The sequence below is a fragment of the Vulpes vulpes genome, chromosome 5 (assembly GCF_048418805.1).
Source record: "Vulpes vulpes isolate BD-2025 chromosome 5, VulVul3, whole genome shotgun sequence".
In the NCBI taxonomy this organism is placed as follows: domain Eukaryota; kingdom Metazoa; phylum Chordata; class Mammalia; order Carnivora; family Canidae; genus Vulpes; species Vulpes vulpes.
The window spans coordinates 127,718,571-127,733,275 of NC_132784.1; the positions used below are offsets into that span (position 1 = coordinate 127,718,571).

General features: G+C 37.7%; 1 protein-coding gene across 4 annotated transcripts in view; it reads left to right on the forward strand.

Annotated features, from left to right (window-relative positions):
- The window catches only part of SLC26A4 (solute carrier family 26 member 4), a 49,112-nt gene extending 36,818 nt beyond the window's left edge, over window positions 1-12,294 (forward strand). For all 4 annotated transcript variants that reach the window (XR_012001846.1, XM_072759964.1, XM_072759965.1 and 1 more), the window contains 4 exons: window positions 3,904-3,958; window positions 5,005-5,150; window positions 7,732-7,815; window positions 9,935-12,294. Coding sequence is in view for 3 of the 4 variants with exons in the window: in XM_072759964.1 (XP_072616065.1) it covers window positions 3,904-3,958; window positions 5,005-5,150; window positions 7,732-7,815; window positions 9,935-9,958 (309 nt within the window). In the remaining variant the exon portion in view is untranslated. The remainder of the gene's footprint in view (window positions 1-3,903; window positions 3,959-5,004; window positions 5,151-7,731; window positions 7,816-9,934) is intronic.
- Window positions 12,295-14,705: the final 2,411 nt, after the last annotated feature.

A 14,705-nucleotide genomic window follows, 5' to 3' on the forward strand; every position in this document is an offset into this window, starting at 1 on the left:
TGAATCCTGGCTCTACAACTTACTGGCAGTGTCACCATGGACAAGTTACGTCATCTGCCTGTACCTCGATTTCTTCATCTGCAATGTGGGAGTAATGATGGTACCTACTTCACAGGGTTTGTTATGAGGATTAAATAGACCTAAATATATAAAATAGCTTACTTTATTAGCTCCCTATATAACATATGTTATATAGGTTTTATGTATATATAAAGAGAATGTTCAGAAGAGTTAGCAAATATTAACATTAGGTTTTATTTTTCTAAGAGTATATAGAAAATGGAATATTAGAAGAAGGAAAAATGGACAATGGTTTGTGTCAAGTGTTATGTTTTTATTTGTAACATAACAGGAACAGGATAAAGACCATCGGGGAACATGGTAGGCCTGGAAAAGCCAGGCATTAGCAGGTCAGGTATCTAGGAAATCAAAGCAAAAGCTGAGGAGCATGCAGACAGAAACATTCATGAGATCAAAACCAGTTATGCAGGCTCAAGTTCATTAATTCTCTCAGCAAATAACTGTGAAGGGCCTAATATATGCCAAGCACTCGTCAGGCAAACAAGAGACATGATAAAGCCACCATAGTCCCTGCCCTGAGGCGACTAAGTAGTCTAGAGGGGAAGGCAAACTTTAAGCAACCTTTTAGACCAACTGCATGAAGTGCTCCCAAACAGACTAAGCAGGGTGTCAACTTGACTAGAAGTGTCAAATTTAGGTGAAGCTTCAGGTGGGTATTAAGAGGGTCAGGGAGAAAAGCAGGTTCAAGGCACCGGCAATTAGCTGTAACAAATGGAAATGACCCCAATAAGTAAAGAGGATTGAGTACACTTGCTATGATGAGCGCTGCGTAATAATACATGGAACTGCTGAATCCCTCTATTGTCCGTCTGAAGCTAATATAACACTGCATGTTAACTACACTGGAATTAAAATTCAAAAAAAAAAAATTTAAGTCTATTAAAAAGGTATGGCAATGTCTCCTAACTGGGGTTTAGCTTACTTGGGGCTTCCTGGCTGCCTCTGCAAGGGCAGGCAATGATTTTAGAGCCGGGATACTAGGCAGGTTAAAGTAGAAAAGTGATGATACTTGACAAAGAGTTCAAGAATATGCTGGCAGGTTCTATCCCAGTTCTTTTAGAAAACCTGGCTATTATGAAACTCATCTGACAACAGAAATGAAAACATAAATCTTGTTCTTTGTTGCGTATTTCACTCTAGTCTGAGGCTCAGATCCATTGTAGATTGTATTTGGTTCAAGGGTTTAATGAATTACTTTTGGGGAGAGTTGTAACTTATTTAATGCCAGAATGTTTCCCACACCTAACAGTTCTTTCAAATGCCATAAGGGCAGTTATGATTCCTCCAAACATTATACTTGTGTAGAGGTCTTGATTTTTTTTCCCCCTAGAAATGTCAAGTTCTAGTTTATTTTTTTTTTAAGATTTTATTTATTTATTCATGAGAGACCCAGAGAGAGAGGCAGAGACACAGGCAGAGGGAGAAGCAGGCTCCATGTAGGGAGTCCGACATGGGACTCGATCCCAGGACCCTGGGATCATGCCCTGGGCCGAAGGCAGATGCTCAACCGCTGAGCCACCCAGGCATCCCTCAAGTTCTAGTTTATTATTGCCCATAGTTCTTGTGTCTTTTTTTTTGTTTTTAATTTTTACATTTTTATTGAAGTATAACTAACATAGTGTTATATTAATTTCAGATAAACAATATAATTCAACAATTCTATACATCATTACTCAGTGCTCATGATGATAAGGGTACTACTCTTTTTTTATTTTTAAGGGTACTACTCTTAATTCTCTTCACCTATTTCCCCCATCACTCCCCACCTCCCTCAGGTAACCATCATTTTGTTTTTTGTAAGACTCAGGTTAAAAAAAAAAAAAAGACATTGGGGTTTTTTGTCTCTTTTTCACTTGTTTTATTTCTTAAATTCCCATGAGTGAAATGATATGGTATTTGTTTTTCTCTGGCTGACTAATTTTACTTAGCATTTTGAGTAATGTTGAGCATCTTTTCATGTGTCTGTTGGTCCATCGTGTTGTTGCAAATGGCAAGATGTTCTCTTTTTTATGGCTGAGTAATATTCCTCTGTGTGTGTGTGTGTGTGTGTGTGTGTGTGTGTGTGTGTACACACCACTTCCTTAAGCATTCATCTATTGACACACACTTGGGTTGCTTCCGTATTTTGGCTATTGTAAATAATGCTACAATAAACAAAAGGCTGCATGTATCTTTTTAAATTAGTGCTTTCATTTTCTTTGGATGAATAAATATCCAGTAGTGGGATTACTGGATCATATGTTATTTCTGTTTTTAATTTTTTTAGGAACCTCCATTCTTTTTCCACATGGCTCTTCACCAATTTACATTCCCATCAACAGTACACAAGAGTTCCCTTTTCTTCACGTTCTTCGTTCTTGCCAATGCTTGTTATTTCTTGTCTTTTTGATACTGGCCAATCTGATAGGTGAAAGGTGATATCTTGTTGTGGTTTTGATTTGCATTTTCCATGATGACGCTGAGCATCTTTTCATCTGTCTGTTGGCCATTTATAGGTCTTCTTTGGAAAGATGTCTATTCAGGTCCTCTGCCCATATTAAATCAGATTATTGGGGGTTTTGAGGTGCTGAGTTATATAAACTCTATATATTTTGGATATTAACCCCTTAGTGGATATATCATTTGTGAATATCTTCTCCCATTCAGTAGGTTGCTGGGCTTCGTTTTTCTTTTTTTTTTTTTTTTAAAGGCTTTTTGTTTTGTTGATGGTTTCCTTTGATGTGCAAAAGCCTTTTATTTTAATGTAGTCTCAATAGTTATATTTTGCTTTTGTTTCTGTTGACTGAGGAGACATTTTTTAGAAAAATATTTCTGTGGCTGATGTCAAAGAAATTATTGCCTATGTTTTCTTCTAGGATTTTTATGGTTTCAGGTCTCATACTTAGGTCTTATTTCTGTGTATGGTGTAAAAAGTGGTCTAGTTGCATTCTTTTGCATGTGGCTGTTCGGTTTTCCCAGCATAATTTGTTGAAGGGACTGTCTTTTCCCCCATTGTATATTCTTGCCTCTTTTGTCATAGGTTAATTGACCATATAAGTTTGGGTTTATTTCTGGGCTATCTATCCTGTTCCATTGACCTATATGTCTATTTTTGTGCCAGTACCACACTGTTTTGATTACTAGAGTTTTATAGTATATCTTGAAATCTGGGATTTGTGATACCTCCAGCTTTGTTTGCTCTTATTTCTCAAGATTGCTTTGGCTGTATCTAGAATTTTTTTTAGCTAAATTTTAAATTTTGAGATAATTATAGATTCACATGGAGTTGTAAGAAATAATTCAGAGAGATCTTATGTACCCCTTATCCAGTTTCTCCCCATGGTAACAACTTGTAATACTATAGTACAGAAATCACAATCAGGATATTTACAATGATACAGTCAAAATACAGTGGAGTTTTTAGGTCAGTTTTTACATTTGGCATCCAGCGGCCGCATATCCATACTTCCATATCTTCCACTCAAAGATACAAATGTATACTCTTGTCTCCAATCAGTAGGGGCTATGTTAAGAAGCCTCCTGTACTCCTTTCTTCCAAAAATATTTTTTAAGCAGCTCTGTGCTGTCAAACACTGTGTTATTATTGTGCCCTAGATGTTGCCACCTCTGGAAATAAGGTCTTTTCATCCCTAATCATACCATCATTGTAGGTTGAACACCTCTATGGTTTTCCAATAATGAACTTTTCTCCAATAATCAACTCTCCTCAAAAACCTGAATAAGCATGAAAATGTTAGTTTCTCCTGAGCAACTAACTGAATGTTACTGAATTATGGGCAGATAAAGTCACTCATTGTTACAAATTCTTTTTTAAATTTTTAGATTGTCAAAGAATTTCAGAGAATTGATGTAAATGTGTACTTTGCATCACTTCAAGGTAAGTGCATATATAAATCTATCTACCCCTAAGACTTTCTCCCATGCCCTTTCTTCTACCTTGGAATATGGGTACATGATGTTCAAAGAGCCTTTTTTAAAACTATGTTTTATTGTGGCAAAAGATGTAAAATAGAAAAGTTGCCATTTTAGTCATGCTGATGTGTACAATTAAGTCAGTGGCATTTAGTACAGTCACAGTGGTGTGCAACCATTTCAACCATCAGTTTCCAAAATTTTTCAGCATCACAAATAGAAACTACCCATTCTGCGGACCTTTTTGAATCTGGAAAGATTATTACTTCCAATTTGTTTAGTAGAGCTGGTAAGCCATAGAAATGTATGTCTTGATGACAGTGCAGAGTCAATGGGGACAATTTACCATGGGGATGACTTAGATCTCTTAGAAGTAGAGGATCCTCCAGGGTCTGAGTCTGTGTCTGTTTATGCACAAGTGTATGTATGTAAGAAAATTCTAGTCCTTAGGCTGAGTTGTCTAGAAGCAGGCCCTGAAATAAGGATTCTTGCACAAGTGATTTGTTGATATTAGATATGAGAAATTCATGAGGGGCTGATGGAAGCCGGATAGGGCAGGGGAAGAGGCTGGGAGAAGACATAGGTTTAGAAGTCTACCTTAGCCTGATTCCATGGGGGGCATACAGCAGGAAGAGCATCACGTGGTTCTCCTTCCCGAGGCCAGCCTTTTTACTCCCATATCAGTCAGTGAAGGGCCGTAGGCCACCCAAGGTTAGGGTATAAACTGGTGGCCAAGGAAAATTCTTCAGAGAAGGGCACAGCTGTGGGCCATTAGCTGCCAGGCTCCTAGCAGCATGAGGGTGAATACACTGGCAAAAACAATGTGGTCAGGAGCCAAGACTGTCTACTACAACCAGTTATGGTATGACCATTCCTTGTGCTTCTAGAAAAGAAACTCGGTTTAGAGCAGGATCACATTTTGAAAATTGAGGAGCTGACAAAATTTAATATCAGCTGGTGTCACAAAAATGTGTTTTCCTAGAGACTAAACATTATTTCTTTCTTTTGAAGATCATGTGATAGAAAAACTGGAGAAATGTGGTTTCTTTAATGATAACATTAGAAAGGACATATTCTTTCTGACCGTCCATGATGCTGTCCTCCATCTACAGAACCAGGTTAAATCTCGAGAAGTTCAAGATTCCATTTTAGAAACGGTAAACCTTTAACCTTTCTACATAGGTTATTTTTCCTGAACTACCATGATTTCTGTAAAGAGCAAAAATTCCACAAATCTAGGTTTGAATATCTGCCTAGTAAGATTTGGGGCCACCTGCTTAACTTCTCAGAGCCTCACTTTTCTCATCATTAAAATGGAAATAAAAACATTTACCTCACTGGGTTGATATGACGACTAAATGTGATAATTTATGGGAAAGCACCTGTTAGTACATACATATCAATTTTATGATGTGTGGGTTTACTGATAAAAAATGGCATTAGCCGTAATAATGCCTTTTTAGAATATAGGTGGTGAGTCTTGGATTTTCTGGGATTTGGGTATACAAATGCACAATTGTGTATATAATTTAAATTTTCAGCCATCTGGAAAATCCTGATGATAAATGTCTTTAAATAGGATCCATTAGGTCACAAGTGATCTTTGAAAAAGGAAAAAAAGAAAAATCACAAGTCATCCTAGAGTTAATTATTTCCTACAAAATAGAATAGACTCTGGTTTCCCATGAGCCTCCCTAGTTTGTCAACTCTCCTGACACATCCCCTGGAATGCTGAGCATTCCAGACTGGGTCATTGGGCTGGTCATTGGGCTGGGTTATTGGGCCTGGTCCAAGAACCTCTTCTCTCATGGACCCTCAGTGAATTTGGGCAAATAAAACAAATACTTATAAAATAACAACAGTAGTAATTATTCCAGTGACATGGGTGTGCTATATTTTTAATTGCTTCCTTTTAAAAAAACAGGATAAGTAGATTTTTATTGTAGATTGGAAGTTGATATCTGAAGTAAAATTAATTTAGAAAACAATAGTGCCTTATTGTTTTCAGCTCTTGTTAGTGGAGAGACCACTTAATGCTGCTGGGGAAAATATTAGCACTAAATACCAAGGTGTGGATCTTAAATACATAAAAGAAAAAAAGCAGTAAAACATAAATCAAAAAAAAGGAGAAATCAACAAGCTACATGCAAGGTGCTGATCTCTGAAAGTTCATAAACCTTTTTCTATTTTCTGTCTAACTTAAAATTCTCTAACCCATAGGTTAACAGCAATAAAGCAGGATCATATAAAGCATCTAAAAAAACCCTCGCATTAAAAGTATTTAGAACTGAGGTGTCAAGAGGTGTCAAATTCTTTCTCAACATGGAAATGGTTATTTTGTTATTTGTTTATACTCTATTTCTGATTCAAGCTCTCAGGCCATGAATGCTATAGAAACCACCAAGAGTGCCCCTTCCAGCGTTAGACTCAATCTTGTCTGCCATCAGGGAGGCATTGTGACTGGCTGGGATGGATTTTTTTTTTTTTTTTTTTTTTACCCTGAACAAATATTAGACTGAGTTTAACTGAGTACTTCTATATCATACACTTCTTGGTTCACTGGGTAGATGATTGAGCACTACTGGCCTCCCTCACACCAGGAACCTTATACTTTTATGTGCCCTGTCTAGCACAAAGCCTCATACATGGTAGATGTATAGAAAATGGTGATAAATCATGCCTGTGGTACTTTCCTTTCCTCCAGGAAACATAACTTGTGGTGTTTGGATATGTGGATGCAGTGATATTACCCTCTTCCTGTCACTTTATTTGACCATCACAAGAATTATTCCAGGATAGCCTCGACTTGTGGTTAGACCTATCCCCTAACTTTTATGTTATGACCATCTGCACAGGGACTTAATCTCTGATGCATTTCCACAGGAGCAAAGAGAACTGGGTTATCTGAGATGAAAAGTAGCTCAAAAGCACTTCAAAACATCACTCTTGCCTTGATACACATCTGGAGTTACTTTAGGGGGCACCTGGGTGGCTCAGTAGTTGAACATCTGCCTTTGGCCCAGGTCGTGATCCCAGGGTTCTAGGATAGAGTCCTGCATCAGGTTCCCTGCATGGAGCCTGCTTCTCCCCCTGCCTATGTCTCTGCTTCTCTCTCTCTCTGTCTCTCATGAATAAATTTTAAAAAATCAAAAAAAAAAAAAAAAAAAAAGGAAAAAAGGAAGTATCCTTCATATTTAAAACAAAGCCCAAATTGTTATCGGTTCCCTTTGTGTGGAAGCGTAAATTGCATACTACTGCTAAAAAGCAGAACTTTTCTGAACCAATGTGGTTCATACACTCTGGCTTCCAATTCCAATAAAATTAATTTCCATCCAATTCAACTGAGGACTGCTTATTGTCATCAGTCACAAGCCCTTCACTGCACACTCAATGGTGTACTAAGTGCTCTCAGCTCAGCTACTGAAGGGAAAAAACACAATTGACTGCTGAGTCATTTAGGCAGACAGGGTGATCCATTAAGAGGTACGCACTTCAGGGGCTGGGGAAGAGAGCTGAAAAGGAGGGGAGACAATGGAGAGCCATGGGAGGTCATACTTGAATGTGAAAAATTGGTATGAGGAAACATTCTAAGGTGGAAAGTGTAAAAGAACAAAAAAGCTGAACAGGATTTTGCTGTATGGAGATTACAGCAAAGCTTCAAATAATTTTCAGAGGAGTATCAGGGTGGGGCTGATGTCATTATCTTTCCAATAAATATTCTCTGTTCTCTTGGTCAAGATTACTCTCATCCAAGACTGTAAAGATCCTCTTGAATTAATGGAAGCAGAGCTGATTGAAGAAGAACTAGATGTCCAGGATGAGGTATGATCATTATTTCCTTTCAAAGAAAATAATTTGTATTGAACCTTGGACGAATAGAATAATACAAATAGTGATGATGTCTGACTAAACCATTCAGGGAAAATGATTTTTAAGAAATACCAAAAGGATGGCTTCATACAAAAGGGAAAATGGAAAACAAAAATTGTCCCTGGAAGACATTAGGTACTTAGGGACCTTTTGCCCCAGACATATAGGCATGATCAGTGACTGGGAGCCGCCAACATAGTGGCACTGACTTTTTACCTAAGCCTCTCCATGTGTCCCCTTCCTTCCCCACCTAAGGGCAGTGGGATTAGGAGTAAGGTAGACAGAGGGGATTTCTAACCTGGGAGTTTCATAAGCTTCAGAAGAAGAATGTGAGGGACAGGAACCTCATGGAACTTTCTTCATCTGACTGATGATAGCACACAAGACACTCTTTCCATTTGAGGCTGATCCCATGTATTGCCAATGCTCTTGGGACATCAGACTCTTCCTAGGAACCTTGACCTAAATGTATTATCTGACTGAACTTTTTGGCTCCACCACTGAGTAAGAGTAAAATGGGACTAACAAAGGAAGATCATAGGAATTTTAAAGTTGAAAGATGTCTTGGGATATCAAGACATCTGCATCCTAGCCCAGCAGAAATCTCTCCTTCTCTCCTACTCCGTCCCTAAGGATGTCCACTTAGCTTTTGTGTGAACATCTCAAGATAAGGGCAAGTGGTAGCTTTTCAAGGGCCTTTGTCACGAGGTTGGATGTCTCCAAGTGTTAGTTCTGCTTCCAATACTAGATGCAGCCTTTCTTTAATAAGTACCCAGTGGACGGAGATCTGCCCTCTTTAGCAACACAAACCCTCTTCCTGAACAGCCCTTACATATTTGAGAGTAGCTCTCATGTGTCCACCAGACTCTACTCCAGGCTAGATTCCTCTAGTTCCCTTTATTCCTCATGGGCACAAAATTTGTCACTGTCCACTCCCAAGTAGAGTCAGGTCAGCATGAAGATTATGCAACCACAACCTACCTTGATCTTGCCAAGATATGTTTATTACTGCGACTTCAAAATGTGTTTATTTTCATTGCAACCACATCGGAATCTTGGCTTCTATTGAGCAGGGGCCAGCTAAACACTTGGGCATTTTACACGAATGATGGTCTAGCTAGGCTCCCCGTTCATATTTGTGTAATTGGTTTTTGACCCTAATGCAGAATTATGCATATTTTTGCTAGATTATATCTTGTTGATTTTATTTTGAAATACTTTCAAATTCTGAATGCATCACCCAACATATTAACTAACCATCCTGCTGATGCCATATGTAAATCTGACTAGCATGCCTTATTCCAGATCTTGATAAAAACGTTGAGAAGAGCAACCTTCAGGCAGTAAGGATGACAGGCAGAGATTTTTGTGGAGAAAGTACATTGCTAGGGTGAAAGTCAGAGGTCCTGAATCCTTAGCCTACCAGCTTAGTGAGTCTGGGAATGTCATTCTTGAGCTTAGAAGTACTTCCAGCTTTACTGGTTTACGAGTATGGTTATAAGACTGACTTAGTTGAGTAAAAACTCATCAAATTGGAACTTAAGAAGTTGGCACATTACAGAAGTATTTTTTGATTGACTCATAAACTAACAGTATCATTATTCAGGTAATGGATAAGAGGATCATTCAGGTGGGGTTCTGGGTTCCGGGAGACGGCGAAGGGGTAGAGTGGAGAGGTTTTGAGGGTATGAGCTTTAGAACCATTCAGATTTGTATGCCAGCCTCACATCTACTACTTCCTGGCTGTGTAGCCCAGGGAAAATTACTCACCAGGTCTTCATTTCATTTTCTTCATGTGAAATGGAAATAGTAATACTTTATAGAGCTGTAAATATTAAAGGATACATGTAAAAGAATAATAGTCTCTTGTACATAGTAAGTACTTGATAAATAGTACTCGCTGCTTTTAAATAAATCCAAGAATGATGAGGTACAAATTTAAGTTTTTACCATACACATGAGTAAATGTGAGTAACCCTAACGGTCAAATCATATTTGTAAAAAACAAGATCATGTGAACTAAAGGACAATTTATTTGTATGAACACTTTGTTTCCCTTTTGTTTCCCCAGGCTATGCGTAGTCTTGCTTCCTGAAAGTGGGCTCAGGAGGTTACTCTAAGCAAGGACTGAAAGGCAAGATTTACCCACCGGTAGACTTCTATGCAAACATTTTCTGCATTGACTATTTCTTTGGACTTGAAACACTCATTCTCTTTCCATTTGATTTTTTAAAATCTTTGATTTTTTTTAACCTCTTAGCCAATGAAAGAGAACCAGTAAGATTTTTTTTTAAGGCTTTATTTATAAAATAAATAGCTTACCTCTAAAATGTGCAAAGTGGTGAGGAGAATTATCCAGGTGATTTAGCAATGTCCAGGATCTGCTGATGTTAAGCTGCTGTTCCTCCACAACAGGTTTGCTAACAGTGTTCTCGTGGGTACTGCTGTACCTCTGTTTAGTTGGGTAAATGTGCCCCAAACGGTCTCTGTGGGCAGGTGGACCAGGAAGGACTATCATAAAGAAAAATCCATTTCTAACTGACTTTCATCGCCATTAGCTGCACTGGCCATGGTGTAGGGTCACACTGAATAAATGCAGAAATTTAATTATTAATGCATTTATCCATAAAAGTCTTATCACGTTTAGTAAATACATCAATGAAGTTTTTAAAATGCAAACTTAGTAGTTAATAGTCAATGTTATTATATGTGACCAGATATGTAGCCAGAGTTTAAAAAAAAGGGGGGGGGGTTCACTTAAAAACTACAGAACCAGACTGATCTATTTTAGAAACACTGATTCAGAGAAGCGAAGCAATAAGATTATCGTGGTGTGCAGAAATCCTTTTTTGATGATGATTGTCATGGATCACAATTAAGATCAAATAAAATATATGACAGACTCTAGATTAAAGATGCAGCTTTTATTTATCTTAGCTTATAGAAATGATCATCATGTACAGGTCTATAGACGTATGGTCTATTTAAAATCTAATGCAAAAATTGTGTTATTTTGAACAAAAAACCAATTTTGATATAAGACTTAGTCTATATTTTTCTCTAAAACTTTAGCAGTGTATGAAATATATGATCTTTAACAGAATTCTGACCACCTTTCCAAAAAAAAAAATGGATGTCCTGTATATAAATCTATATTTAAAATGAGCTTTTTTAGACAGATCATTCTAAATGAACTTCAAAAAAGTGGGTTTGGAATATATACATTGAAAATACATAGGTTTTTAAAAATCCATATTTTAAACCAGAACCTTTTGTATTTTTTATTTTTACTTAATCTTTTTTGAGTGCCAATGATTTTCTAGGTATTATATATAAATATAGACTTTTAGTCCCGAGGACTATTCCCACATAATTCACACCAGAGTGAATGAAATTGTACTTAATTTCTAGGGAAAAAAATACTCAGGTCCCCAAGTAAGACACTGTTTTGCCCGCTTGAGATTTATTTTGTACCTTTGGCACAAATGTGTGAAATTCCCAGATGTGTTTGGCTATCTAAAGGCAGCATGTCTTATCCTTGTGTTTCTTCTTAAATACAATCAGAAGTAAGTTATCTGCTTCTGAAGGATTACTATCAGTGGTCATATCAAACTGGTTAACTAAAAGTATCACCCAAGTCTTTCTGCATATTGAAATTTGAATGAGCTGCAATGGATTGCAACGTTACAATATTCTTTCATTTATGGGTTGTACTGTCCTTCGCTGATATAGAACAGATGTGACCCCTGTTGGGAACAGCCTAACCAGGATTATAATATCCCATTTCCACATCAATACCTGCCTCTAATAGCAACAAAGCTTCTAAGGGTGAACATAACAGTCTTGCAGAAAATGGATGAATACCTCTGTTTAATAGAGGAAATATGCACTGCCCTTTTATTAGTTAAAGGAAATACCAAAGTTCCATTTTACAATAAGGCTAGAGTTTTGTAAAATCTTGGGTCCACTTGTGACTATTATAAGACCAGAGTCTATCTGACTTGATCCCAAGCTCACTCTAGGAATACGGTCTTCTCTGTGCATTTTGTGAATAGTAACCATACTTTTAAATCTGTATTGTCAATGAAAATTTTACTTGAAATTGAAGTGAGGTTGTCTTTTGTTATGTTTTTAACCTATAGGATAAGATTCAGTGTTGTATATGAATTTCAGTAACAATAAAATCAAATCATGTACATCGGAAATATTTGCACATATTTTTATTAAATGTAAAGTTGCCTTTCATACTACTTGGATGTGTCCTTCCTGAACAAAATTATTAAATGTACTAAAAATGCTACATTTTAAGTTTGCCATTACTCTCAACAGCCATGATTTTGATGTATTCTTTATAGCTCCACTTCTATTTGTTTGTACACAAATGTCTTTTTGTAAAGACTTTTCATGCAATAAACGTTGCAAAAGAGCTCAGTTAATTCTTATAATTCTTACCCAAGTATTTCCAGTTTGTCTTGTGCAATTATTTTCATTATTTTAAGCAAACTTTTCACACTGTTACAACGCATGTATCAAAAGGATAAAAAGTATAGTGTACAAAGTATAGGAATTTTCACAAAACAAGGACACTAGTAGAGCCAGCACCCAGGTCAATACCCAGAATATATGCAGCAGCCCAGAAGCCCTCTCAAGCTCCCTCCCAGTAACTGCCCAAAGGGCTAACTACAAACACCTGAATGATGTCTAAATGTGGTGCCGTCTGAACAGATGGGGCAGGGGCAGAGGGACAGGGAGAGAGAATCCTTAAGCAGACTCCTGCTCAATCTCAGGACCCTGAGATCATGACCTGAGCTGAAAATCAAGAGGATGCTTAAGCAACTGAGCCATTGCAATGTCCCTCCATTTGAGCCATTCTTCTAGGTGTGTAGTAGTATCCTACTGTGGTTTTAATTTGCCTTTTGCTAAGGACTAAAGAATTTGAGTGCCTTCTCAGATGTTTATTATTATTTAAATATCCCTTTTTGTGAATCATCTGCCCAAACCATTCACCAGTTTGTTTTTTTCAGTCATCTGCCTTTTTCTAATGGCCTTGTAAGATTGTACAGTGAGGATACTATATAGTCCTCACTAATATGTTATGTAAGGGCCAAGGACAGGCTGCCCCAAAATGGGCCACTTTGGCATGAAGATTATTTTTGAGGTAAAAGCAATCAAAACCCAACAGATTCTGGAAAAGCTCTTTACCTCCCCCACAACTGCTTAGAAGAATTTAGACAGAAGATGTACTCCAGGAAGAGACCTATCACCATAACTATATTTTGATATGAACTAGGTAGGATAGACAGGGAGAGGCCTAGCAAGGCCTGTTTGATCAAAGTTTTCTGTGTCCTGTAGTTTCTGAGTGGCCCTGCAAACATTTAACAAAGATTTACTCTTTTTCATCTTCCTGTGAATTGCATTCCATCCCAATGAAGCATCAGACCCCTACCTCCTTCTCCTTAGTGCAGAATGACATATGTATCTCTTTTTGCCTGTCTTTGGAATCTCCATGTCTGTGTGGATTCCTTGTATATACGAAATTAAATTTAATATTCTCCTGTTAAGCTGTCTTACATCAATTTGATTCTTTGTCCGGCTAGAAGGCTCTTGAAGGGCAGAGGAAATTCGTTCTTCCCAGCAGGTAGAAATATATATTACAAATACCTTATTCTATTTGATGGGAGAAAAAGGAACAGAGGTTGGACTTTGCTGCAGTTCCCGGTCCCCATGCAGAATTCCTGAAGCATACACGCTGTAACACTCTTAGAGCTCCCTCAAGGACTCCCTTTAATGTTTTACCGCCTTAGTTTTGCTCTGGTGTTACTTTCCTCTGATAATCGTAAACATCCCTCACCCCGGGATATGTTAGCAATCATCCTGCAAACATATGACCCACTGATATATATCTGAAGGGTCTCATGACCAGTGGCTTAGTACACAGTAGTAAATAACCTTAACAGTAGCTAGTCCCTCGAAGTCCTAGAAGCTTTGTTTCCAAGTTCCCTAGAGACTTAACGCTATTCCTAACCCCCAGTAATAAAAAAGTGTATAATCAGTCATTTCTCACAATCCCAGGGCAGCTCTATTCATGGGCCCTGTCCCTGTGCTATATTAAAAGCACTTTTTTGCACTGAAAATACCTCAAGATTTCTTTCTTGACCGTTTGCTTATGGTCCCACATCATATTCTGTAGATTGGCTTTTCATATTTGAAAATGCATAAAAATCATGCATTTTTAAACAAATTTAATGTAGTTCAATTTACCATTTTTCTCCTTAATGTTTAGCTTTTTTTTTTTTTTCCTTTTTGGTATATAGTTTAATAAATCTTTGTCTAAGATAATGAAGATATTTTCCTATGTTTTCTAACAAAAACTTTGTTTTACTTTTCACATTTAGATACATATCTGGAGTCGATTTTTATATACGGTGTGAGGCAAGGAGTGAAAGTGCCACATGCACAGTAGGTGTTTAATAAATAGTTGGAAGACTGAATTAAGCTGCAGTGATGCTGAACAAGGCCAATAGGCTTGGGAATGGCAATCAGATTAGTGTGCAGTTGTTTAGAGTTTCCTGGGCTTGCAGGCCTATTCCTGGGGCCTACCACAGCTCACCTGCCCTATTTGCCTGCTCACCCTACAGCTTTCCAGAAAAGGGGCTGGGGATTCACTTGGATGCACGCAGAGCTTCAGGGAGCAGAAGGCTCTCCTAGACTCTATGCTCATTTTGAATCTGCTCACAAAGGTAGCCCACTTCATTCTTTTCTTTGGGGACATCTTTGGGCCTGGTCATGGAGAGGTCATGAGATCTAGCTTAAAGGTCATCCCCAAAGCACTGTTTTAGACC